The sequence below is a fragment of the Micropterus dolomieu genome, linkage group LG06 (assembly GCF_021292245.1).
Source record: "Micropterus dolomieu isolate WLL.071019.BEF.003 ecotype Adirondacks linkage group LG06, ASM2129224v1, whole genome shotgun sequence".
Classification (NCBI taxonomy): Eukaryota; Metazoa; Chordata; class Actinopteri; order Centrarchiformes; family Centrarchidae; genus Micropterus; species Micropterus dolomieu.
Genome location: NC_060155.1, coordinates 19,038,208 through 19,065,260, shown reverse-complemented (window position 1 = coordinate 19,065,260; position 27,053 = coordinate 19,038,208). Strand labels below are relative to the sequence as shown.

Genomic DNA, 27,053 nt, shown 5'->3' with positions numbered 1-27,053 from the left:
CGCACCTCTCTCCCCGCCTGAAGTGCCTGCTTCATAGTTTAAGCTAATGATGAGTGTGTACAGGTGTGCTTTATACTCCTCCGGTTATTCCGTCACACCTTACCGTTCTAGCAACAAGCCAATAGGATTGGAGTGATTTCATTCACGTTCAGACCTGCTTCGCCTAGAGGCGTTCCCATAGTGTCGTAACCGACGCAGTGTCTCGTTCCCCTTCTCGGGGAACCAGGGTTACATACGTAACCCGAGACGTTCACATATCACCTCTACATTTGTTGCTAGTAACTATTTCCATTTTACTAGTATCTATTATGGGTGGCACGGTGGTGCAGTGGTTAGCACTGTCACCTCACAGCAAGAAGGTCGTGGGTTCAACCCCGGTTGCCCCAGCCTTTCTGTGTGGAGTTTCCATGTTCTCCCCGTGTCCGCGTGGGTTCTCTCTGGCGATGGATGGATAGTATCTATTATTTAGATAATAGTACCTATTCATTATTTACTAGTAACTATTCCAACATATTAGTAACATTTGAATTCTTCCTTTGGTTAAAATGGCTTGTTGATAGTAATATCTTAATTGTTAGTAAGAATGGAATAGTATAATTGTATAATAAATAGAAGTAAAGTGGAAAAAGTAACAATTCGAATAAGTACTACTATCTAATTAATAGATACTAGTAAACTGGAAATAGTTACAAGTAACTATTCGAATAGTTGATATGTGAACTGCAGAGCCCCATTGATTTCAATGGCAAAAATCTGCAACTAGTTACTAGTAACTTTGAAAATAGTTACTAGTAACTAATGGACTAGTTACTAGTAAGAAAGAATTAAGTACTAGTATATAATCAGTTGTTACTAGAAAAACAGGAATGGTTACTAGTAGCTAATGGAAAAGTTACTAGTAACTAACAAATAAGTACTAGTAGCTTTTAATTAGCGACTAGTAAGTTTTAAGGAATAAATGTTAAAACGGCTTGCATTAGTACCACACAGTACCCCTCTTATCAGATTGTCAGCCCTGCTTACCATATATTGATATTCCAGAGGTGGAGTTGGTGGCATCTAGGTGTTTTCCCAACAAAGCACTGTGATGAATCTCCAGACTCTCCCTCTCAGGATTCAGTTCTTCGCCAATTACCAGCACATCACAATAGTCCAGGTTATGCATCACCTCCAGCACACCTGGTCTGTGGACTGCATACATGGACAACAAATGGCAGAAAAATTGTTATGTATGCAAATAGCTTTAAAATGATTTTTAAAAAACAAACAAATATCGAGCGCACATGAAGGAAAAAGATAGTTTGTAAACAACTTTCCACTCAGAATGAAACCCTACTCTAACAGAAAAATACACAATTGTAACATTAACTGAAACATTACTACAAGGCTAGTATGAGACGAGAGTATCCTAACAACACAGGCCGCCTCTCTACTCACATCCACCGAAGCTGTCCCCCTTCATTACTGTGCTAGTGATGTGAAGCTCTTTGAAGGGCGCCACACCCAGCGGGCCCTTCAGGTCACTGGCAGGCCTGACGAGTCGATTAGATCCTGTAATGGTGATTCTTGGTTCACTGGGCGGCAGGACCATAACTACTGCCTTGATGTCTGGGATGGAGAGACACGTGTCCTCCCCGAAACACCTGACACACACACGCACATCAGTAGAAGAGATGAGAGCGAGAGGTTACAGGACGGGCACCGGTGTTACTGCTTCACTGCTGATTGGTCTTGATTTAACTGCATCTGCCTTGTGTGCAGCTTATAGGACGAAGAGAAAACATGGATGGACAGCAAGCATCCCCTGAAAACTTTGAGTATTTCTCTTTCATGAGAAAATAAACAACAGGTAAAGAGAGAAAAAATATCCTTACTTATTTCTTGTTAGAAGCTGAACACTACAAAATTAAACTGCTCCATCAGGAGTGTGGGTTTGGTTTGATGACATTTGACTGACAGTAGCCTGGAAAACATTAGCAAACCACCAACTGTCATCAGATGTTGCTCACTTCTGATTGGCGCCCACTTCAAACGAGTAAGAAGAGTAAGCACAACAACACAAATATACTTATATCTCATGTGAAATAACAAAAGGGGTTTTAACTTTGGAAGAAAGTAGTGCGTTCATGAACCTGAAAGAGAAAATATGTTTTCATGGCCTTTAAGTTGTATGATTTTGTTCATCAAATCATTCCAGGAACCTTCTAAGGTTAGTTGAGTGCCAGAAAAAGCTGGTGTTTTCAGTAATGGACAGAAAATGTTGATGACGGGAAGGTTACTTCATGGACTCGGAATTGCATCGACAGTATGTGTAATTGATAATTGCTTATAGTTACACCTCATGTCCTAGCAATCAGTTTTATTGTTACCCATCTTAACTGCACTTCAATAGGTAAACTTTTTCACGTAATTACTGTAGAAGAGTCAGAAAAGTCCAATCTAAATTTTGCAATAAAGTGAAGCATCACTTCAATGTTTAATGTGAATGCAATTTAGCCCTGACCTCTGAAAAATAATACATTTGAAAATAAGCATAATTCACAACCTTTGCTTGAAATGCAAAACCAATTGACCCTGTGAATACTGAAGTGGCAATTATCACTGAACTACTAGTCAGGACTTATAACACCGAGACAAAAAACAGCACAAAAGCAACACCTTAAAGATGAATTTTTTAAATTCAACAATGTATAATGGGACTACATATTATCGTTTTAGCCTCAGTCACAGACTGGAAATTCAACACATCTACTGACAGTATGGTGGATCTATCTGTCTTTATCTCGAGGGGAGCTGTGAAGTGTTGTTCAGACTTCTAGACAGCCTCTATTGCTGCTCCTCGAGCTCGCTTCACTTTATCGACCAGCACACGTCTAAGCTGATTTGACCTGCCAGCGTTTGCTGCTCAACAAACGAACAGGCGCTGGATGAGTGTGGAGACGGGAGCAGGCACATAAAGAATACGCTGCGAGACACATGAACAAGCACTCACGCAGCACACAACTAAACACACGCACACTCACACACGTGGGAACACAAGTTGCGTGAGGACAAACTTTAGGAGTGAAGAGAACCAAGCAGAAGCGCACACACACACATACAGATGCAATCAAGCATGTTACATTTAATGTATTGCAGTTTAGCGCTTGGTGAAGGACCAGGTCAGCTACAATATGGGACCTGTAGGTGAAATCCAAATCAGGACTGGGATGCAACAGGAATTTATTTACAGTACTAGCTAGTATGTACATCTGTAGTTGTTTCGGTCAAGACACAAGAGTTATTAAATATACTGTAATGACTGGTGACGTCATCTTTTGTAGTCCACGTTTCCCTAAAAAAGGTTAAAATTCTGGGAAGCGTTCTTGACACGACCATTTTACTGAGGATGCATTGGTTGGTAACTTGTGTAAACCTGACAGCACAGATATCCCACCATTCATTTCAGCATTCAAGTGAGGGGCAGAAAGCAGCATAGAGAGAGGCCAACATTTACTATTTTCATGTTACTTCATCACTTAATCCACTTCTGAGACGTTTTGAGGCGAGAAATCAACTGTGTAGATTTTTAATATTGGCAGTTTCGACGAAAGAGGCCACTGACATCAGGGAATACCATTTCAATGAAAGGGTGTACATGCTCTGCAACAATGCTTAGGTGGGTGGTACATGTCAAAGTAACCTCCACATCAATAGCAGGACCCAAGGTTTCCCAGCATAACATTGCCGAAAGCATCACACTGCCTCATAGTGCATACTGGTGCGATGTGTTCCCCAGGTAAGCAACGCACATGCACCCGGCCATCCATGCGATGTAAAAGAAAACATGGTTCGTCAGACCAGGTGAGTTCTGATGCTCACATGCCCATTGGAGGCGTTTCAGCAGTGGACAGGGGTCAGCATGGGCTCTCTGACTGGTCTGCGACGCATTTACATTACATTTATTTATTTAGCTGACGCTTTTTATCCAAAGCGACTTACAATTGCTAAGTATGTCAGAGGTCGCACGACTCTGGAGCAGGGACACATTGGTGGATGTGTCACAGAGGGTAATTGAAACGGGTCTCACACCAAAGGCATGTGTCTTATCCACTGCCCCATCACCACCCCACACAATGTTCACTTATTGCCTAATATATCCAATCCTCTGACAGGTAGCATGGTCACAAGATTTTCACTGTTTTTCACTTCATCTGTCAGGGGTCATAATTTTATTGCTGATTTTGCGCTATACTAGCAAAAACACATCGTCTTAAACTGTCAACAGCATTCTGTGTGCTTGTGACATTGCAAGTTCATTCTTCCAAGAACTATCAGCAAGAAAGTCTGTTGCATTCTTGGTTTTGAGAAACTACCAGGATATACAGTGCACATATGTGGCTCCATCATGTGGCTTCGCTATTGTGCTACACAATAAGATGAACATAAATCCAGTTATGCCAATAGGAGCACGTTAATGGGTTAGTCAATTATTACCTGTCCATGGGGTGCAGTTAGCTCAGTTAGTAGAGCGTGTGCCCAATGTACAAGGCTGAGTCCTTAATGCAGTGGCCTGGGTTTGAATCCAGCCTGTGGCCCTTTGCTGCGTGTCGCTCTCTCTCTCTCTTTCCTTTCACTATCCCGTCCTATCAAATAAAGGATTTTTTTTAAAGTATTACCTGTCCTTTTACATTTTATGTTTCCTTTGTTATAATGAAGATTTTGGCCTGATAGTGGCATTAAAGAAAAGGTTACAGGGGTCACCAACAAGATTGGTATTAATCCTTTGCATATCCACAGCAAATATGTAAGTTATCCAGCCATTTTTATGCTATGTTGTTGTGAACCAAAGTGTTAATAACAATGTGGGTAACAGATGTCAAGCTATTTTGCATTTGATAAATGTTGGACAAATAGACATGACCTTCCTTGGGATCCGAAGCAGTGGACAAAGTCAATGCAAATCAAATTACATCCAGAAATGGACACACAGAAGGAAAAACAGAACAGAAAATGAAAAACAAAATGCAAAGGAAAAGCACATACTAGCAAGGAAAAGTAGACACTAGCAAGATGATCTTTCAGTTCACCAGAAGGTTTAATGTCCTTAATGGCCAGCTGGTCTGTTCAGTGGTTTAATAGTTTTTACACTAATGTTTCATCCTTTGCCATCTCACTAGGAGTTCTGTGGCTTAAAGACAAAGACAGACAACACATTTGACAGAGCCTTTAATGCTTTAACCATCTCCCCTCTGGCTATCCGTAGCTTATGTGACCATCTACTGGACTCACACTGACCAACTTGTTTAATGCATTATGTATGCGTCATTTCACATTAGTGTTCCAGAGATCATTATAACCTCACACTTTATTCAAACATCAATAGCGTCCTCACACAGAATACCTTCAAAATGTGCTTCCTTAATGACCATTAGAATGATGTGTGTTATAAGGAGTTCAAAACCTAATCTGCAAAGTATCTAGTCACAGCAGTGCTCAGTTTCTTGAACAAACACAAAAGGGGAAGAAATCAAACATGGACCTCCATGAAACATTAAATGTGTAGCCACTGTGCACATCAAACAGGTCTCCCAGCGACCCACTGAATGTATAAAGTAAAGGAGATATTGAATTCTCTAATGCTAGCTAATGCAGGGTGACATACACAAGAGTCATATCGTCTGTACCTGCCCATTAATATGTAATGAAATACCTCACAGACATAACCTACTTTAGTCAGGTTAACCTAAATATGCAAATAAAGCCACAAGCTAATGACACACACACACACACACACACACACACACACACAATGTGAAGCAGAGGTATCTGAATCTGGTTTAAACATAACAGAAACAGGACCACCTTCTGAGGTGGTAAACAGCAAAGAGAAAGGTTTCAGATGTGCTCTTGAGAGCCAAGTCATAAACTCACAACCGCTCCAGACGGTGCGGTGACTGAACTGGGCAGAAAAAAGCCAAAGAGTGCGTGAAAATGCATCCCGCAAATACATGTGCACTTACTGTACTGTGGTGGTGATGTGTAGCCGCCGGAGGCCTGGCGTAGGGAACTGGCGAGAGTTAATGTATGAGACTTTGGTCATGGCTGTGTTGATGCTGTCCAGATCCTCTCCTTCCACCACCAGCACAGACTGAGCGGGGTTAAAATGGAACTGGACACACAAACAAACATTATTTGTCCTCATATACACTTTCAGAGATGCAGATTCAAACACTGTGATTCAACTCAATGACATTATTTCTGTCTTGGCTTGATGAGAAAATGCAAGTACATACACTGAGTTATATTGGACTCTCTTTAATATTAAATAATGCGTGTTATAGGATAGCATCTTAGCAAATGATACTTTTAGATGAAAAACATCAGCCTGTACTGCTTAAAAGTACAGATGAATCCTGAACAGGGTCTCACGGTCTCCATTTTCCCCACGCACCTTGATATCCTTAGCGAGGCTTTCAAGGGAGTTAATATCCAGGCCTTCTTTGCAGGCCTGCAAACAGGAGATAACTTTCTGGGTTTCAATGCGGCCTGGTCGGATTGTAAGACCTGACAGGCTGCCATGGAAATACTGGGTGAACCTCGGGGTTGCGACCTCACCACCTAATGGGAGAGAAGAAGAGGAAAAGTGGAGAAGTGAGATGTGAGAGGGTTAAGGACAGAAGTTGATAACAGGAGAGGGGAAGTGAGAAGTGGAGCAGATTGGTTATGTCACAATGTCAGCCAATTCCTAGTATCACATTTTCCTTGTCTCCTTTTATCCCCCTGCCATGTACTCTCCAGTCATTTGAGATTCTGCCACACCCACCTGCCCTGCAGAAACCCCTGTTTCCACTTCCTTATCAGCCTAGTAGCATATATACCTGCCCACTTTCATTCATTCCCTGCCAGATCACCTATTATGATTCTGCCTTCATGTTCGAGACATTTTATTTACCTGTTATAACCTCTTCTCTGCCTTTTGGACTCCTGCTCTCTAGCCTGATCCCCCATTGAATACGTTTTCTTTATCCCCTGCCTTCCTGCTTTTGACTTTTACCTGTTTTCGACCTTAAGTAAACTTTTTATTTTACCGGCCAAGTCTCAGAGTCATGCTTTTTGGTCCAAATCTGTTTTTACTGAGCCCTTACAGGATAAAAGAGACAACAATATGTATTATGTATGTTTCCATGGGAAAAGCACACACAGTTTGCTGAAAAAAACATCTATGAATCTGCTTCAAAAAAGGCTTACAAGACCCAATGGATAGCAAGCTATGAAGAATTTAGGGGTTATTTTCCCCCAAGTCTACAACGGAGATAAGAAAAAAAGCATGCGAAAGTGACACTAGTTTGGACAGGAAGTAAATGTAATTGAATTACATTGACATTGTTATTTTAGGGTGGGAATGTTAAACTTCTTAGTATAGACGACAACTAACTAAAAATGGAGAAAAAACCATGCCGAAAATACTCAAAATCACATCTTCAGATTATGCTTCCTGTGTGACTACACCTACACTAAATATGTGGGTGGCAGGTGGCAACAACTGTGTAATATTGTTGAATTAAAACAAAATGCTACCTAAGGATAGGTGGCCTTTCACAAGCGAAAGTTAGTCTGTAATACTCAAACAATACCTGGCACAGCTGCAGATATTTCAGCATCGAATTTGATGCACAAGTTTGACAGACGTAATGCATGCTTGATCTGAAGTGTTCTGCAACTGCCACAGAGAAAGTGAGAGAGAAATACATCCCTTCATGCAAAATTAATGGAATCTCTAGTGAAGGCCAACACATTCTGTCTGTGTGTATGAGCAGTCCGTGGGGTCAGCTCCATCAAAAATTCAGGCAAATACTGACATCTTCTTAAGAGTGTACTGTTCATACATAGCACTAGATTTTCCCGTAGAAAAGGCCAGCTCTGCCCAGAGGTGCAATTACGCCACTTCTGATGAAGTGTGTAATTTTTACCAAAACATATAGGTCTAGTTCACTTAACACAAATTACTTCCAAGTCAGCTGTGGCTAACACATGTTCCCACAGTTCAACAAAGGGTGAGTCTTATTAATGCAAATAACACCAGAAGTGAATGCACCTCAGCCTGTATTTATACTCTATACTGCATCAGTAATACAAATATGTCAAAGAAAAGTAATATGAGCTTCTGGGAAACAGCTAATTACTCATTAACATGTTGTTTAGCCAGATTTAAGATGCCTTTTTGAAATTTAAATAGTATACTGATTGTGCTTTTGTGTTAGCTGAAATCATTTATTTGAAAATAATCTTTTAATAACAATAACAATATTTTAACAAAAATAAAAACAATGTTTCATAATAATCAAATTAAGCTTAAACAAAATAAAATATTTGTTTGCTATATTGTAGTTTTGTTTAATTTTCACTTGTAATATATCCCATTTATCACCAATAATGAGGTTTATTTGATTACATTATTACTCCAGGTCTTTTGTCAAACATGTTTCCATTATTATTCATTTTCCTGAACTAACCATATTTCAACCTAGCAAAATCCCGTCATACGGACTATGTGTTTGTCAAAGTGCCTGAGTGTTGACTAAATCATTTTGTTGTTTGAGGCTACTAACCCACTTACTGTTACTGGATGTTCTCGTTGTCCTGAACTATTCTGTACAACGAGGCCCCGGGGAACGGTAGACAGTAACAGCAGATTATTCTGAACAGCAGCTACCAGCCAGCCAGCAAGAGGCTGGAGGCATCTGCTCTCTCAGCTCTGTCAATGTGAATCATACAGGGGTGTATACATGTAGAGCTGAGAGACAAAACCTGTCACAGAGACACTGCACAACTGCCTTCAGCATGCTAGGCAACAGGAGACATACATACACCGTACATTTAACAAAAAGTGGAATTATTCTCCTACAGCTTTAAAAATCACATATTGAGAGTAAGAGTTGATATTTATAACTAGAGAATTCGTTATTTAATATCTGTAGAAGAGAAGAAGAAAGTTAAGCTGCCAACACCACAATAAAAACAACCACAAGTTACATTAGTATTGTTTTTGATTGTGGTCTTAGATCACCCCTCTCATTTTAATAAGAGCACCAGTCCACTGTTATATGTTTATCTAGAGCTCTGAGGTGCAGTGGGTGGACACTGATGATGCAAATGAACAATAGTGTAGTTTTAGGATGCAGTGCATGTTCAAGAACCATTAGGACCAACAGCATGCAATTTGCAATAATCGTGAAAACAACATTAAATCATCTGGTATGCTTCCAAACGGCAATCTTCTATCCTTGTTCCCAACTTGGGCACCCAATCAACCCATGAGCTTTGTGACATTGGTGTTGTTCTGTGTATGTATGCAGGTTCAGCTAAGCCTCAAGTCCAAAAACAAACAGGTGTTAACAGTATGGCTAGAAGTCATTGTGACTTTTGTCGCCCCCATTTCACAGATCATGACTGTTCTCTAATGTTTCACAACTAGGTCACAATAAAATACAAATTAACACAATACATAAAAAAGTGTATTGTTGAGCTTTGTTTATAACTGACTTCTAAAATATTGTGGTTGCATCTTAGTAAGTTACTTTAATATAGTACTACATCTCACGCATACAAGATGATGTGGCAGCCCCAGAGGGCAACCTTCTAGAGTAAATTTGTCAGAACTTTTTTATTATGTATGAATGTATGTATGTATGTTTTTTTTTTAAATAAAACAACTAACAATAGCTAACAATCTAACTTTGTTCCCTCTGTGTCCATCAGACACTGTGTGCTCTTAAGTGGCACAACCACATACTGCAAGAACTAAAAATATTTTATTAGTTCATATTCTTAGTCTTTATACCTGCCCATGCATTAGGAACAGCCATAGTAAACATTGTGTTTTTGTGAAAATATGAAAGTATCCATCACCTCCCTTTCTCTTAAAATGTTGAAATATTCGGCATTATTCTGCCCTTTAGTCTCCTTCTTCATTTCTCTGAAAAATCATATCAATGCTGAAAAATGTTGCACATTTGCACTCCTTGGGCTGATGCTGTCAAAATGAGCAGAAATTAAAACGTGGAATATATTTTCTTTGTCTAAAGGCTGTAACACACCTTGTCATTGTGGTTCCTTTCGATTTTCAGGCAACTGATTCCAGGAGCTTCACCTTGCATTTCTTTCTTACTTATTTCAGATCTTTTCTAGTTTCACATTGTGCTAAAATAATGCAAAAAAGTAGCACACTCTGCTTCTACTGTAGTTACCAATTATTTAAAACCTTACTGATGGTATATGTTGACTGACGCCTTTTATTATCATTGTAAAATCCCCAAGGCTCTTGATGTCAACTGTGTGCTTCGTTAGTTACTGTGAGGGTTGCTTTGAAATTTCACACCCACTTTCCTGTTGCACATGAAATGAGATGACACACACACATTTCCCATCCAAACTCAAGAACAGCTTGCTGTTACAGAAATCTGATAACCCCCTCCCACTCCAAAATAACCAAACCATTTTCTTGTTAACCTTTTATGGCGACAACACATGTCTTCTTTTTTGCTTTCAGGGCACTGAAAGTACAGTCTGAATGCCTTTCATGTCTCATCATTATGTTGTTGATTGTGGGGAAAAGGGTATGGAGAAATGAGAGGCTGAAAGGCAATCTTGCTCGCTAATGGCCTGCAAAGTTATCAGTTGCGGCTTAGTGAAGCTTAAAGCGGCTTCATTGGGATGTAATAGCTGGCAAAGTTGTCCTCCATTCACTCTAGCTAATCCTTCCTTCAGGGCATTCTCTCACAATCAGAGATTCATGGAAAGAGGCAGAAAGAGAGGGCTGTAGGAAGCAAGGAAGAAAATGATGACGACAAAAAGAAAATTGCAATCAGCCGCAGGATGAAAAGAAATTTAAACGGCAACCAAAATGCCATCAGGATTGAAGCTTTGGATGATGCTGGCGAGTGTGATGAGCGTGATTTAGGCAAGCTGCATAACGGATCACTAGTGTCTCATTCTGCCCTCCTCTAAAGCACCTTTGTATAATTATTCAAGTCATAAACATGGCAGCAGGGTAGCTCTTATTCATTCCAGTGTGATCGCTACCCGCCCTCGTTCCCTGCCGCTGGAACTGACACGCAGAATTTCCTGTGTGATATCCACTTGGTTAGTGCCTTTCCATTTCAAAGAAGAAATATTCACAGCCCCCAGGCATAAATCTTAATCTCTTTATTTATCTTAACAGTAAGACTCGTGCTTTTTTCTCTCTCTGTGCTTCAAGTATAGTTTTCAACATCTTTTAGCTGCTGTTCTACTTTGTTGGTGCCGTTTCTCTATTTTTGCCATATGTTGCCATCCTTTTCTAGGTTGTTTCCCTTTGCATATTAGGAAAAACTGACAATATATAAATAGTATACTGTATGCATTTTTTATCTGTTTCTGAGCGTATTAATTCTTTTCCATATTCAGTATTGTTTCTGATCAAAATACTTGGACAGGTCTAAATACAATGCTTTAGTTTACTTTGTTGAAAAGAACAAGTGGTTCACATTTAGGTTATATTGGAAAATTATAGCACTGTTTTATATTTAAACAAAATAGATGTAGCCAATTAGGCCCTCTGGAGTATTTATTTGTTATTATTTTATACTTAGTTTATTTGGTTTCACAACAAGCATTTACAATACAGTTACTGTTTTTAGCCTGATGTGGCTTCTTTTTGTAGAAAAAAATAGGGCTATAAATAACTGATTTCTTCATTTTATGTGGAGAAAATAGGCACCATAACCTCAAGTTGAAAAAGGCAGCTGCATATAAAACTGTCACATTATAGTATAGCTGTAAACAATCCCAACAACACAATGTAATAGCAGTTGCGTCTCATATGGGTCTGATTTCAGTGGCTTTATTACAATGGAGAAATTTCTGCATTACTCTAAAGCTACTGTATATTTTTAGACACACACACTGACCTTGCCAGCAGGCGCCCACAGTAAGCTGTGTATCAATCTTTGAGGTGTGAATCGGCCAGTCATCCGTCACCAGGTAGGGTTCATAGGTCACACCATCAACAAATAGTGTCACTGCAGGAAATTCCACGTTGATCACATAATAGTGCCATTCTTTGTCACAGATCTGTAAAGGGAATAGAGGTTATCATGTTATTAGGCCTCTACTGTGTGCCCACTTATTATGCATTCATATAAGAAAATATTCCTGGTTTGCACATACACAGAAAATAGGGCATCTTTAAAAGTACATAATTACGGCAACTACATCTCTTTTTAAGGGGTCTTATTTTGGTTAGGAACATTTTTCCGTGGATTAGAATGTTTACAGGAATGCTGTTATGAAGATGATGGTGTTTACTCCAATCAAGCAGCCAAAACCGAAGGCACATCCCTGAATGTTCCCTGTCTTTCTACCTTCAATGAAAGAGACACAACAAATTCCTCTCCTCGTCTCTGTCTGGATCGTTTGTTCCCTGTCGTCAGATAGCTAATGAGGTTTCAGGCTATGAGCAGTTCATTAAAGGTACACAGTGAGTGACAAACGCGGCTGTAGAGGACCCAGAGTTTCTTTGATTATGAGGAGAATTTGTGCGGACACGCTGTGTTCCTTCTCTTTCCCCTCTGCCTCTCTACCCACCACAATGTACACGTACGTGCACACACACATACACAAATTATCATTCAATAAACAAATAAACTGGTAATTACAGTAACTTCGATATGAATGCGGCCCTGTGATTGACTGGTGACCTGCCCATGAGGTTGACCTTGCTTGGATCCAATCCATTGACAGCTTGAACAGGACTGACAGGTAAAGAAAATGGATGAAAGTAAGATAGAAACTCTTCAAATTCAAAGTCAAATTCAAAGAACTTTATTTATCCATTAGGAACTTCATTCGTGCTAAGCATCAGTGCGTGTACAGTTCCACAAACACAGCACAATATACCACACATACACATTACATATAAGTAATAAACAGTTCTAAGTAAATAAATAAGTCAGTAAAGCTTGCAAAGTACAAAATAAATGATACATTGCCAGTAAACATTAAAAAGATTGTGTTAAAAATAGATAAATAATAAATTAAAATAAATCACCAATCCGCACACACACGGACATACACATAGATGAATAAGTTAATCAACCATTCATGTTTCTAATGGACGTGGGCAAAAAACTTGTCAAGGCTCTCTTAGTCCTGAATGTGAGTGATCTGTATCTCTGGCCTGACGGTAGAAAACTGTAGTGGCTATACAGTGTGTGAATGGTGTCTGAGGCTATTTGTGTTCCTTTTAGTTTAGTCCTCCTGTTGTAAATGCTGATAAGTGGTTCCTGCACCTGTCCGATTATTTTACAAGGTATAAGGTTTTTTATTAGTCATTATACAGCACAAGGCTGCATAACGAAATGAAATTCGTAGTTCCTTCATGCTACACACAACATATTATTAAGTGAAGGCCTATATTAAAATATGGTAACATATAAAATAAAATAAAACAATATATACAGTTATTTATATCTATATACACATACACGTATAAACCTGAACATTTCACAGTGCATTTTTTGAATTTGCATCTGGGGTGAATATAAACAGCAGCAAACAGATGATAATAAAAAAGTTTCATCTTCCCAATAAACAGTCTGACACTTGGGAAAAAGAGTCCATCTTGACTGCGTTTGAGCACCAAGCATCATCTATGTAAAACACAGAGTCCACTTCCTCTCATCTTGGTGATCCGGGATGTTGATGGGGCAGGTCTCTGTAACGAAGTAGGCACAGCAGTCTCTGAATTCCGTTGTCTGGTCAATATGAGTCCCATTTTGTCCAGACCAAGGTTATAATTGTTAACGAAGACGAACGAAAAAACGAAAACAAGACGTGAAAAAACATTTTCAGACTGAAATAAAAATAAAAACGATGCTTTACAAAAAAACGATAAACTAAAACTGTGTTGTAGGTTTGTAAAACTATCTAAAAGTAACTAAAATGAAAGAATAAATGTCCTCAGTTTTCGTTTATTTATTTTATAGGACCTAATACGTCTACATTTCAAGTGGATATGAAGCCGAACTAACGTTGCGGGGCAGTTGGTCTGGCCGGACCTATGGGCTGGACCGGCAGTTCAAGGGTGCGCGGTGATTAGCCGACAGGAACCTGTTTGTGAGCCACGGGTGTGTAATGCTTTTGTCCTCCGCGTGAAGAGCTGGCACGCTGCGTGTCCGTCAAGAGAGCCAGAGTCAGGGTGGTGTCTGGCCACAGCGTAGCAGGTGGTGACCGCTGTTAGGAGGAGAGCCCCATGTAACGTTAGGGGGAGGCTAACTTAGTCAGGGAGACCCAGGCAGGGATCGGCTGCATAGGTGTTCTTTTATACATACACGTGTACATAATAATATGAATGCAACAACTGTATAGAGTTGTATTTTGTTTAGTTTTGGTTGCAGGTAACTTAGTGAGTCACTAGTAGTCGCTGGGTTAACTTGTCTGCTGGTCATTATATTTACTGCATGTCAGCTAGTGTGTGTTTTATGGGGTCATTGATATCTCAGCCAACCAGCCAATTTCTTAGCTTAGCTGTCCATTAATTGTATTTCACCTATGTAAGAATGATAGAGCTACAGACTTCTGTAATGAACTTCTTGGGACCACTAGGTAGTACGATTAGGGTAGTTTGCTCTTATGGTGCTTTCAGACCAAAAGCGAAGCGAGCGTTCGGGGCGGTAAGTTTACATACAAAGTCCATGCAAAGACGTGCAGAACCGCAATTTCCTGTCGGGCAGCGTGAAGCGACGCGAAGGGGGCGGGGCCAGCGACGCGAAGGAATTTGCCCGAGTTGAATATTTTCAACAGTGTTGAGATTGTCCGTACGTCACCGAGGCTTCAGAGCATTGTGTGGAGAGGACCAGGCAGAGTGGGGGATTGAAAATCTGCTGGCCGGCTGAGAGCTGCTAAACATGGGGGAGAGGAGCAGGGAGCAGCGCTGCAAACATTGGACAAATAAACCCCCCTAGTCGGTCGGATTCTGTTCTGACAACTACGCCGTTTACTCGCGGGAGGAGCTCGGAGTAAATTCCAGCTATCATTGTACTTTACTGTGACCAAGTTAGTATAGCAGAGCCCTGATCGATCCAAACTCCATTCAGAAAACAAACATTTTGGAAGTTGTTGTCCTGCTGTCTTGCTGACAGACCTGACAAAGCATGAATTCATATGTTTAACAAAACTGCATCATATTGCAGTTATTTCAGCATCAGTTTAATCCGTTTATTGCTATTTAATCACAGCAAAATGTTTACTTTGGGTTCATACAGTTAGTAGTAAAGGTGAGTTGTGTTCACGTTATCGTGTTAAAATCCCTTTCTCGCGTTGTGTGTGAATACTTGCAGCAAATGTACTCACGCGAGGAAAGCGTCGCGAGGCGGAAATTCGCGGTTGGTCTGAATGTGGCATTAGGGTTTTCTGTATGTAGGTTAGAAATTATACTGCAGATTGCATGCGTTTCATTTATTTGAGCATTATTTAGACAATGTGTCAGTACTTCAAAATAAGTATATTATATATATATATATATATATATATATTTGCTTAGTGATTGGGCCCCTATGTGCAAGCTTCAGATACTTTAAAAAATGTGTCCCTTTTCACAAATATGTCTGATTGTACTTGAATTTTAATATTTTGTGAAAAATCGAAACTAAAACTAAGCATTTTCCAAAAATAAAAACTAAACTAGCAAACCCACATTAAAAACTACTTAAAACTAAACTGAAATTGAAAACAAAAAGTCAAAATGAAATAAAAATAAAAACTAATGAAAAATCCAAAACTATAATAACCTTGGTCCAGACCGGATCTTTAGGAGCAGAATTAAGTCCAAGCTGGGCCAGCATGGCTCCTCTCCTAGCTCTCTTTTCTGTCGTCAGAGCGAAAACTGCACCCGCCATGGCACCTCGTCCGGTTGTTTGGGCTGGGTGCATCATGGTCTGCTGCTCTTTAATCCAAAAACCCCATCTTCATCTTCCAATGAATTTATGTCAGAGGTAACGCATGTTTTAGCAATAAAGCTCATTGTTGTGATTTTAGTTAGTGTGTTGCAATTGATGTTTGATAGTGATCCAAATCAGGCTGATATATTGAAGGTTATTACAGATTCAATGAAGCATTTGTAAAAAGCTATCAGGACTGACTGGTGAACCTGAAGTCTGCGGAGTTTCCTTAAGAAAAAGAGGCGCTGCTGACACTCAAAGAAAATGTTTGGTTGGAAGGTAAGTTTGTGATCAATTATTGTCCCCAGGTATCTGTATGATTCAACCCTGTCTATTGGCTGGTTGTTGAATAACAAAATGGGGATGATGGAAACATCTTTGTGGAAGTCAACAACCAGTTCCTTTGTTTTAGAGGGGTTGAGGTCAAGACAGTTCTGCTTGCACCACTCCGTAAAAATGTCCATCCCAGTCTGTAACTCTCTGTTATTCTACTACACTCCAAGCACCCACAGTAGACTGCGAAGATTTATATCATATTATGTTTTAGATGTTATATGCTGTGAAATGGCTAAATAGAAATAACAACCCTGCATGGGGTCCTAAATGCAACAACCCATCTGCCACAGTGGCTGTTATCTGAATCACAGGGAGACGTGTAAATATTCTCAATTTAAATCACTCAAACTGCATATGTACTTCATTTTAAAGTGATATTTACAGTTTTAAAGTCTTTAGCAAGTCATCACGTAATTATTCCTCCTCTTATGGCCATAGCATCTGTTTTTCTGTAATCAGTCTGGTGTGAAGGATTCGGTTGAATTAACAGTAAACATTTGCACTGAAGAGGAGAATATCTGCTAATTTGAGATGCACAGCATCAGAGAGGAACAGCAGGAAAGGATACAACATTCAGATAGATTTTCATTTTGTTAGATTTCTTTCTAAGGCTCAGTGGCCACACACACAAACACATAGACAAATTGGTAGTTTAGTCAAGCTGTGATATGAACTAATGGGGTTGAGACCTGTATTGGAGCAACCAGGAATCTCGAGGGATGTTCAATTTAGAACGTAGAGTCTCACCCTTTGAGTGTGAGGAGACAGAAATTCCCACAGGATATCACAGACACTCCTCCCACACAGTATCTCTCAGCAGATACCAGGATAACTATGGTATGCTTTTTTGTGGATTGCTTCCTTGTATGACCACAAGCACTGAACCTCACGATTTAAGGCCCGACTGTGTCATTTGGCTGTTGCTTCAGTGATTTGGTGCTTGGCAAAACTACCTTTTGGTGTGATACCGATGAATTGTAAAAATCACAATCCTTTGCTACAGTTTAGGGTCAACTTGAAGAGAAATTGTTAAATATAGTTAGAATATTAAGAGCAGAATAAATAAAAACTATGTAAAAAAAGTTAAAGTATAATTTTTTAGACTCCTGTACGCAGACTGAGATAGCCCATTGCCAAGCTCTGTTCTCAACTACGGTTCTGAGCAGAAAGCTGGGAAGGTAACACCATGATTCCAAGTGTGTTATTAAGAATTACAGTATTTTTGTTTCATCAGCTCACATTTAAGATGTGTATGTGTACTGGACTAGACAGGCAGAATTAATTGTCACTTTTATTTAGCTGTTGGCTGGCTGACTTTGACATTAGTTACAGCTCTCTTGGTTAAGTGTGATGTTTTTCCAGCAGTCTTTTTAGTCTACAATAATGCTGCCAGAGCTCAAAAACCCAGATAAAAATTCATACCATCATGTATCGTCCATGATAGCAGCTCTGTGAGGCTGTACTTAGATCTAAATACTAACACTAGCATGCTAACATGCTCACAATGACAATTTAAACATGTTAGTGTTTAGTGTATAGGCTAATGTTTACCATATTGACCATCTTAGTTTAGCGTGTTAGCATGCTAACATTTTCTCATTAGCGCTAAACCCAAAGTACAGTCTGATGGGAATGTCATTAGTTTGGCAGGTGTTTGGTCATAAATGACCAATTAAAACTTGACCTGATGATGGAGCTAAATGAAAGATTAGTGGATCGTCAAAGTCATAAGGATCCCTCCTCTGGGGACCAAATTTCATTGCAAAGGATCCAGTAGTTTCAGTCTGGACCAAAGCGGTGGACTGACATTAGCAATGCAGCTTAAGCCGAGGATCCTGCAGCCGTTTGACTGCACACACAAGCAATTAAAAATAAAATTATGTTCAGTTTTAATAATTTTTAATAAAAGTCACAGTGAGCAGATATTTTGGCGGGTGACAATCGTGGTCAGATGTTGGCAATAATGTTCTGGGGTTAAAATTTGCCATTAATAAGAAGGAGAAGTGGTCCAATGTTGCCATTGTCATTTCCGGTAAGTGCACACAACAGCAGTGTTTGATTTGTCAAAATTCACGCTCTACACAAGTACATAGTGTACACAGTGTTGTTGTTAGTGTACTAACGGAAGTATATGAATTGAGACACAGCTATGGAGTTCAGACAGGATGGAAATATCGCAGCAACAAACTGAGTTACATTATTTCTCTCACACAGGGAGACTGATTGTTTCTCCCTTTGTCTCTTATCTTGTGCTCTACGATGCTCTTCCTTTCTGTCTAACTGGTAACTGGAGTGCATGAAAAAATAATATACTCTATGTTTGTATGCCTGTTTAGAAATGCATGCATAGTGACTGCATGTGTGAACATCCTTAGTAGTAGCTTTCAGTATTCTCGTAATCAGACTTTATTGTATAAATATTAAAGCATTAAGGGATCACTCAGTGTCATGCAGACAGGACCTGAGCCAGACAATAAATATATGTATTTAATACACAATAATGTGTAAATAATGAAACATTGTTGGCAAAAACACGTCATCTTGTTACAAATCAACTTTACTGAGTGACTTGTAGTGCAATCATTTATGTGCACACACTACATGTGACTACTGTAAATGAGGATGGTTAAAGCCCTGAATCCAGCATTCAATTTGTTCATGTTTCTGATTGTTTAAACTTCATAGAGAAATCATACTGATTACATTACATTTATTCATTTAGCTGACGCTTTTATCCAAAGCGACTTACAATTGCTATACATATCAGAGGTCACACGCTTCTGGAGGGGTCTGGAGCAACTAGGGGTTAAGTGTCTTGCTCAGGGACACAATGGGGTCACAGTGGGGGATTGAACCCAGGTCTCTCACACCAAAGGCATATGCCTCCATTGCGCCATCACTTTCATCTCTCTCACACACACACACACACACACACACACACACACACACACACACACACACACACACACACACACACACACACACACACACACACACACACACACCATTAGTAGATACCATCAGCTGTACTCTTTCAGCTGCTGAGGTATGTTTGTATACACATAGCTTGTCTGAAGGCACATTACTCGGTGGAAACGTATTTCTCCTCTGCAACAGCAAACTAGACAGTGAATGCTGGAGCGCTATAATGAGCTGGTCCCCAAGCAGGTTGCAGGTCTGCTTAGGACAGACAGCTTAATAGAATCACCAGAGGAGTCCCACAATGAGAAACAGCGGCAGAGGTAGAGTAACAAAATACATGTTTTTTACTTCTTTTCGGAGTTTCATTAAAAAAAAACTAAACAAAAAAAACTGCTGTTTTCCAACACTAAAAACTGTTGACTCACGGGAGTCACATGATGCACTCACAGTGAGAGGTTACTAATAATTTTTGCTCTTTCGCTTCTAAAGTATATATTATTTATTTATTTTTTTACCTTTTTGATGGATTAAACCATTTTAGTTGAATAACTGAGGGAGACGATAAATCATGAGAAACTGTAAGGAAAACATATTTTTGGAAGCCAAAAAGGTAAACATGGCCTGCTTGGAGGGAAGTGTGGAAAATGGTGGAAAATGACACGATTTCCCCCAATAAAAACATTTATTCTTATTCCCTAATTGTTCAGAATGCTGTGGTACAGTGAGGAACAGATACTGGGACACATATGGGACGAGAAACTGGACATGAAGGTACAGAGAGAAGGTGAGCAGTCAAGTTTTTTAAATGCTGTATCTTGAGACCAAGCAAGGTCATATGAATATTGAAAGGGTTCACAGAACACACTTATTTATGTGTTTCATCTAGGGGACCCTTTTGAACTCACATACACAATTAAAGTACACACCCCAGCCACAGCCTGCTCTTGTTGCTGCTGTCGTACCACCAGACTTTAGAGCAACTTCTTCCCTAAGGCTTTGAGACTCCTTTATTCATCATCAGCACTCCGCCACCATGTAAAAGTTTTATTTCTATGACTTATAATTAATTCACCCATCTACTGTCTATACTTTTATGTATATAATATTATTTCTTTTTAAATATATTATTTTTTTGTGAGCAGCATAAGAGGAACTAAAACTTTATCTCATTATACAACCCTGTGCTGTAAAATGATAAATCTAGCTTCTATCCTCGTACTTGCACACAGGCTGTGTTTTACAAGTGATCTTCAAAGCATTTACACTCATTATATTTATATAGTAATTATATTTAAAGCATATATTTCTCAAAATTGTTCTCTTCCTACATACTTCTGTGAGGTGACTTACAGTAATATTGACATGTCACCTCCCAGCTCCGCTCAAAGGTCAACATTTGTAATTATTTTAATTACCTGGATTTACACATAATTTTGTATCCAAAAGATCTCCTCCTTCAGGTATTCTCTAAAATAGATTACTTCCAAGTTTTCTAACTGTGTTGGACAGGATCAAGTACTGTACAGTTGGTATCCATACAAACTTTTTGATGATTCCTCTATTGCTGTATCCATCTCCCATCCTTAAAAAGCTTGCAGATGCTGGAGACTAATCCCTACCTTACTGAGCCATATTCCCTTTGTTGAGTACATAACCATGCAATAGCAGTGTTTTATTGCTAAGAATAAAACACCGGAGATAAGCACATCTATCTTGTGGAAATCTGCCACGGTGTATTTACGCGAGGCTATTACATCTTAAACATCGACACAAAAGAAGGAAGATCTTAAGAGCCAATTGCACCAAGAAAATACTATACAGTCTGGACATTGAATTTATGTTTTCACCCAAAGGATCTCTGTCAAAACAATTAGTTCTGCTCTGCGTTAGGCCAACTACTAACAAGGAGAGCACAGTCCCAAATCTTTTTTGTGCCACACACAGGACATAGGATTATGGTAATAAAACAGATTGGCTTATTGTGCATGTTTCTCAGCAGAAAACCAAACATAACCCTTTATTCACATATAGCAATGGAGCATTTTAAATCTGCTGACATAAACAGAATAATGAGGACATTCTGCTGGCTGCTCAGAAGCCCTTTAACAGGGTCAACTTTATTGTGATGTATTGGAGATGTTTGGGATGAGAGGAGATTTCTTTATCTGAATACACACCATATATAATAGTGTTCAGATCTGTTTTATGTGATGAATAGCGCTCGACAGGGTTGCTCGTTAAGACCACCGATCTTCGACTTTAGGATCACCGTCCAAGACTATTAGGTTTTTTGCTGATGTGAAGAGTATAATGAGTGTAATGATTAGTAATGATTTCTGCATGAATTTGCATTATATGCTGAGAATGTTCTTTTGCTGTTGTCCTCTTCAGACATATTGATTACTTTTTATGAATTTAGCATTGATAAGAAAATTCAGGAAATGAGGATTTCAGCACCACTACCCTCCTTACCTCCTCTTCTCATCTGTCCTGTTCCATGCCCCTTTGTCTAAATAACTTTCTTCTGTTTTTCCTTCTACCGCTATCCCCACCTACATCTCCTCACTCCTACCTAACTCCTCTACTCTCCTCTCTTCTGCCACTGTTGTGGCACTGCATTATTGATGCCAGTCTATTATGTGTCAGTGTGGCGGTAGGGAATGATAAGGATATTGAGATAAAGAAAAAGGTAAAAGACAAAACAATAAAAGAAAGAAAGTAAAATATATTTGCTAACAAGCTCAACGGCATGTGCATAAAACACATCCTATCATACAAAGCAGTCTGAAACATAAGATGCAGTACACCAACTATAAGAAATAATGTCCCAATAAATTACTTAAGATTACCAAGTTTCAAAATAGTTGAAAATATAGTTATCTAAAGATTGTATCAAGGTCTACTTTGAAAAGTTTTACCAGTTATGTTGATAAAGTAAAGCTATCTGCAAGATCCAATTCATGTCAGGGACACAACTGAAGACGCAAAACAAATACAGATGTGAGGCATAAGATTAAACAAGAACGCAAAACATGTCTGCCACTAGTCAAAGGTCTGCTTTATAATTATGATTCGTGGCAGGATTTTAGAGAATTTCTTTGTCTGCCTCTCTGTCTCTTCTGTAAACTCACCCGCTCTTACTTGGTTAATGCAGCAATGTAATGTCAGTGAATTATTTAAACTGTACCTTTAAAGTCAGTGTGAAAAGCCTTTTTTTGCCTAAAGTAAAGGTAAGAGTTAGAGAAGGAGGAATGATGAGGAATGGATGAGCGATGAGAAAGCGGGATAGATCGTTCAAGATGGTGTGAGAGAAAACAGAAATGGAAGAAATAAGCTGTCAGAGCATTAGTATGCTGACTGAATGCTTATGTCGTACTTAGAGCACTCAGCATCTCTGCTGAGTGCTCTATAAGTAGCAGATAGTGGCATTAAGTATTCCGCCTCTTACACACATGCATGCACTGCTATCCCTCACACTATAGTCTTAGCACAAACACACACGCTGCAAAGTAGGGCTAAACAATTAATCGAAATATTATTAAAATCACAATTTGGCCAAGTGCAATATCCAAATCGCAAGAACTGCCATTTTTGAATAAAAGGTCATACGTACAACATACCATTATAAATGAAGCACTATGGTACTACAGAGATGCCGTATAAGGGAACATGAGTGTTTGGTACAGACCCCACCAAAAATCACAACATCATCATCATTTTTTTCAGGAAAAATGACAAGTCCCACTAAAATCGTGTCGCAGTCACATGGTGCTGACAAGGACAAACACTCTCCAACTTAAGAAAGCACATGCATATAGACAAAACACATGCAAATGAAGAAAACATCTTTATACAATTATATGATATGAATACAAAAAGCCACAACACAAATACAAAAGCCATAACAGAAATACAAAAGCCATAACAGAAATACAAAACCGTTTTTGTGTGAATTAAACAGCTGTCTGTGTAGATTAGCTTCAGAAATAGACTCAAAATGTGCAAAACAAAACGCAAGGAGTCTATGGTTACCACTGAGATGACTTTTTTACATTTAATTCATTTCATATTTTAATGCCATTTCCTTAATACAGTTGTACTGGTGTATACACAGACCCATACAGTACTTTTGCAACATAGGTCTAATTATGGAAAGCACACAGGGTTCAAGTTATAATCTGAGCGTCGTGGGGGGTCTTTAACTAACGTTACTGAACGTTCAGAAAGTCACATAATAAAGTATGTTCTTTCCAGGATCCAAACCCAGACATCTTGAATGAGGGGCAGCCACAATGCTGTTGTACTACCGTATAGTTGTGTGCAACGGTAAGTAATCAGCTATTACTAAACGTGTCTTTTGTTTTCAACTTCCGTTGTGGTTCACTTCTGTTGCGGCTTTTTGTCTTTGTGTTGTGACTTTTGTCTTTGTGTTGTGACTTTTGTCTTTGTGTTGTGAATTTTGTATTCGTGGCTGTATTTGGCTGTGTTTTCTTAATTTGCATGCCTTTTGTCTATTTGCATGTATTTCCTTAAGTTGCACCGTGTTTGCTCTTGTTGGCCACCATTCAATCGCAATAGGTGTCAAAATAATAATTTTTTTTTTTTTGCATATTGTTCAGCCCTACTGCAAAGACACATATGTTTAGTGAGATGCAGCAGCTCTACATATTGTAGGAGTAACACAGGAAGTGCCTAAAGTACAGCTGAGCTCTCAAATGGGTTCATCTGAAAAACAGAAGCCAGAAATAAAATAAACACTGAAAAATGATATGCTAGAGATAGATCCATATCTTCTCTATTGCTCTCTGTCTTTTTCTGTTTTGCTCTTACAGAGATGAGAAAAATGCGTGTTTCATCATTGCCAGCTTGTGCTCTTTTATACTAAAGTATGCTGCATAGTGAGTCCTTGTAATACGATGACTTGCAAAATCAGAGCGATTCATAGTAAATAATATATATACAGACAAGTGAATGAACACACAGGGTCAGAGAACACGTGAGGCTGAAGAAATTATGTATTTGGTGTCTTTCATACAACATGTCACTTCATGGACACTTTTTGAAGATACCCACCAAGATCACTTTTTTTTCCACCTGTGTAGTAAACAAACATATCACTCTTGCACTCTCATTTCTAATACCTTGTGCATTAACCTTTGTAAACCTCATCTGATGTGCACAGTTATGCTGCTAACTGCCTTCTGAACATCATGAGCATTTATGTACGAACGTATAAATAACTTTAAACTGAACTGCAGCATCTATCAGTCACTTTCTTGTGTTTGAGAGAGAACTAAATCACTCTGAATTCAGCACTTCAATCTCTCCTGGTATCTACAACAAAAAGCCTGGGAGGCAATACACACTTTCTCTCTCTCTCTCTCTCTCTCTCTCACACACACGACAACACATGTACAACACCACCATTCAATTAATCTCCTCAGATACAAAGGGAGGTTTCTAATCAACGCAAGACAGAGAACATGCCATGGCACACAGCATGGTAATAGCAGGCAGATAAGGCAGTTCATTGTAGTTGGTGCATAGACAATCAATGAGGACGATTTTGTACTACCCACATTCAGTCCCTTTAATCGAACTCAGACATAAATGATAAATAGCAAGGGGTCTGCAGCTGTTTCGAACAGTGTAATTGGTGAAATTTGAAGGTTTATCTGTGTTTCTCAACATTTTATCTGCCCGCACGTCAATTGTACATTTGTCTTGGATTGATGTGAAACAGCAACACAAATAAAATCTTTGGCCCTTGACTTATCTTTTTTTCAAATCTCAGGCCTCAGCTGAGAAAAATGCTGTGTATTTGTCTCAACTCTCAGCCTTCTTCTAACAGATTTTTCCTGCTCTATCTATAAGGACCCTGCTGTGAGTAAATAACACCTCATTTGTAAGGGCTTAGATCAATGCCACCTCTCTCTCACACACACACACACACACACACAATTGTTCTTGATCTCGCTAAGCTGGGTAAACTTAGAAAGCTGTTCAAACTTGAACTGTAGTTATAGTATAAAAAGGCCCAGACATGGAAAAATGACTTATTCTTTTCCACCTCCTTTCGTTTTGTGGCTTTGTCATTTTTACTTTTTTCCTTATCCCCTCTGCGTTGTGTGACTTTGCTTGCATGTGTGACACATTCCTACCATCTTTGGCTCACAGGACATTTGAAGAGTGAATCTTTGTTTGTATAGGACGTTTTGACTGTGGCTGGGTATCTTTTGACCCGCTGGATTGAACTGATAGGCTCTCTAGACTCAGAGAAAGTGAATAATGTACGTACAGAAGAGTGATACATCCTTTAGTCCATTACCCAGGCTGAAAAAGAGGAAGGAAAAAAGGCATCCTGTGTGTGTGTGAGTGTGTGTGTGTGCATGGTTGTGTTCACATACATACCCACAAATAAGTCAGTGCTTGTAGATGCGTGTGTAAAGGTTTCTTTCAGATGTGACATTCCTTCAGTGTGTTTGATCGACGTGGAAAATGGAAGCCTCTCTCTCTCTTTGCCAACTTCCTTTCATCCCACTCTGCCTCTCCTCTCTTGGAGTGAGAATTGCAAAATCAATACAGCTAAATGGAGTTGCCACGGAAGCCATCGAGTGTCCTTTCTAAGTGCTGGAGGAACAAGGACGTAAGAAGCAGCTGTGACACCCCATAGTCACCTCTTCTTCTTTCCTCAGTCCACCACACTCCTTTTCCAACAGTCTACTCTCTAAGCTCGTCCTCATTATTCCCCACAAGTACTGTAGCAGCTCATTACCAGAAAATATTACCAGAAATACTGAACAAGAGAGTATTAATATGTAATTCGTAGTAGTACAGTATGTCACAGATGTTAGATACGACACACTCACTTTATTTTCTAGGCTTCGCAATTTTGCTAGTTCAGTTTTCTTCATTCAGGAAGTCTGATGAAGATCAAGATCTCTTTCACAAGAGAGCCTTGAACATTATAAAAATAATAAACATATAAATGTTACATTGCATTATGGACATACATAGGGACATACTGCTGACGTACTGCTGACGTATTGCGGTAAGCGTGTCGACTCATTTCCGTTTCCGGTGCTTGTGTGTTGGTACCGTGTTATGCTGCTCTCGCTAAATAACAGTTACATTTGTTTGATTACAGCGGCCAACTGTTTGCTAAACACTTATTCTTTACAGTACTTTTGCCTAAGCACTCACAGTTCTTTCCATCTTTTAGTGACTGCTGTTCAATCTCATATTTGTTCTAAAGTTTTGGTAACTGACACTACAGTACTTTAGCTTAGCCGTTAGCGACTTTAGCTTAGCAGCTAGCGATGGCTTCTCCTCCTCCCTCTCTCTCTCTCCTACTTTCTCCTTCTCGGTGTGTCAGATGTTCAGTTACTCCTCTGCCTCCTTTAGCGGTAATGGTACGTGTAATAAGTGTAGTTTATTTATAGACATGGAGGCGAGGCTCAGTGATTTAGAAGTCCGGCTCCGCACCTTGGTAGATCAGTCTTTAGCTACTGTAGCTAGCCAGTCCCCGGTAGTCGGTGCGGAACGGCCTGAGTTAGCCTCTGGTAGTCGTCCCCCGGGATCTCCTGAGCAGCCAGGAAAGGGGGGGGGGCTGGGTGACTGTCCGAAGGAGGAATAGTCATAAGCATTCAAAGTCCACGGGGCACCATCAACCTGTTCACGTTTCTAACAGATTTTCCCCACTCAGCGACACACCCGCTGAGAAACCAACTCTGATCATTGGCAGCTCCATTTTGAGAAACGTGAATTTAGCGAAGCCAGCGGCCATAGTTAAGTGCATCCCTGGGGCCAGAGCGGGCGACATTGAGTCTTATTTGA

The 27,053-nt window shown here is 39.5% G+C and overlaps 1 protein-coding gene across 1 annotated transcript in view; it reads right to left on the bottom strand.

Annotated features, from left to right (window-relative positions):
• LOC123972497 (calsyntenin-2-like) overlaps nt 1-27,053 on the bottom strand; it is a 103,748-nt gene that overhangs the window by 2,887 nt on the left and 73,808 nt on the right. The window contains exons 10-14 of the mRNA XM_046052018.1: nt 11,931-12,093; nt 6,434-6,600; nt 6,003-6,151; nt 1,438-1,643; nt 1,024-1,191 (exon numbers count right to left, since the gene is read on the bottom strand). Of these exons, the coding sequence (XP_045907974.1) occupies nt 1,024-1,191; nt 1,438-1,643; nt 6,003-6,151; nt 6,434-6,600; nt 11,931-12,093 (853 nt within the window). The remainder of the gene's footprint in view (nt 1-1,023; nt 1,192-1,437; nt 1,644-6,002; nt 6,152-6,433; nt 6,601-11,930; nt 12,094-27,053) is intronic.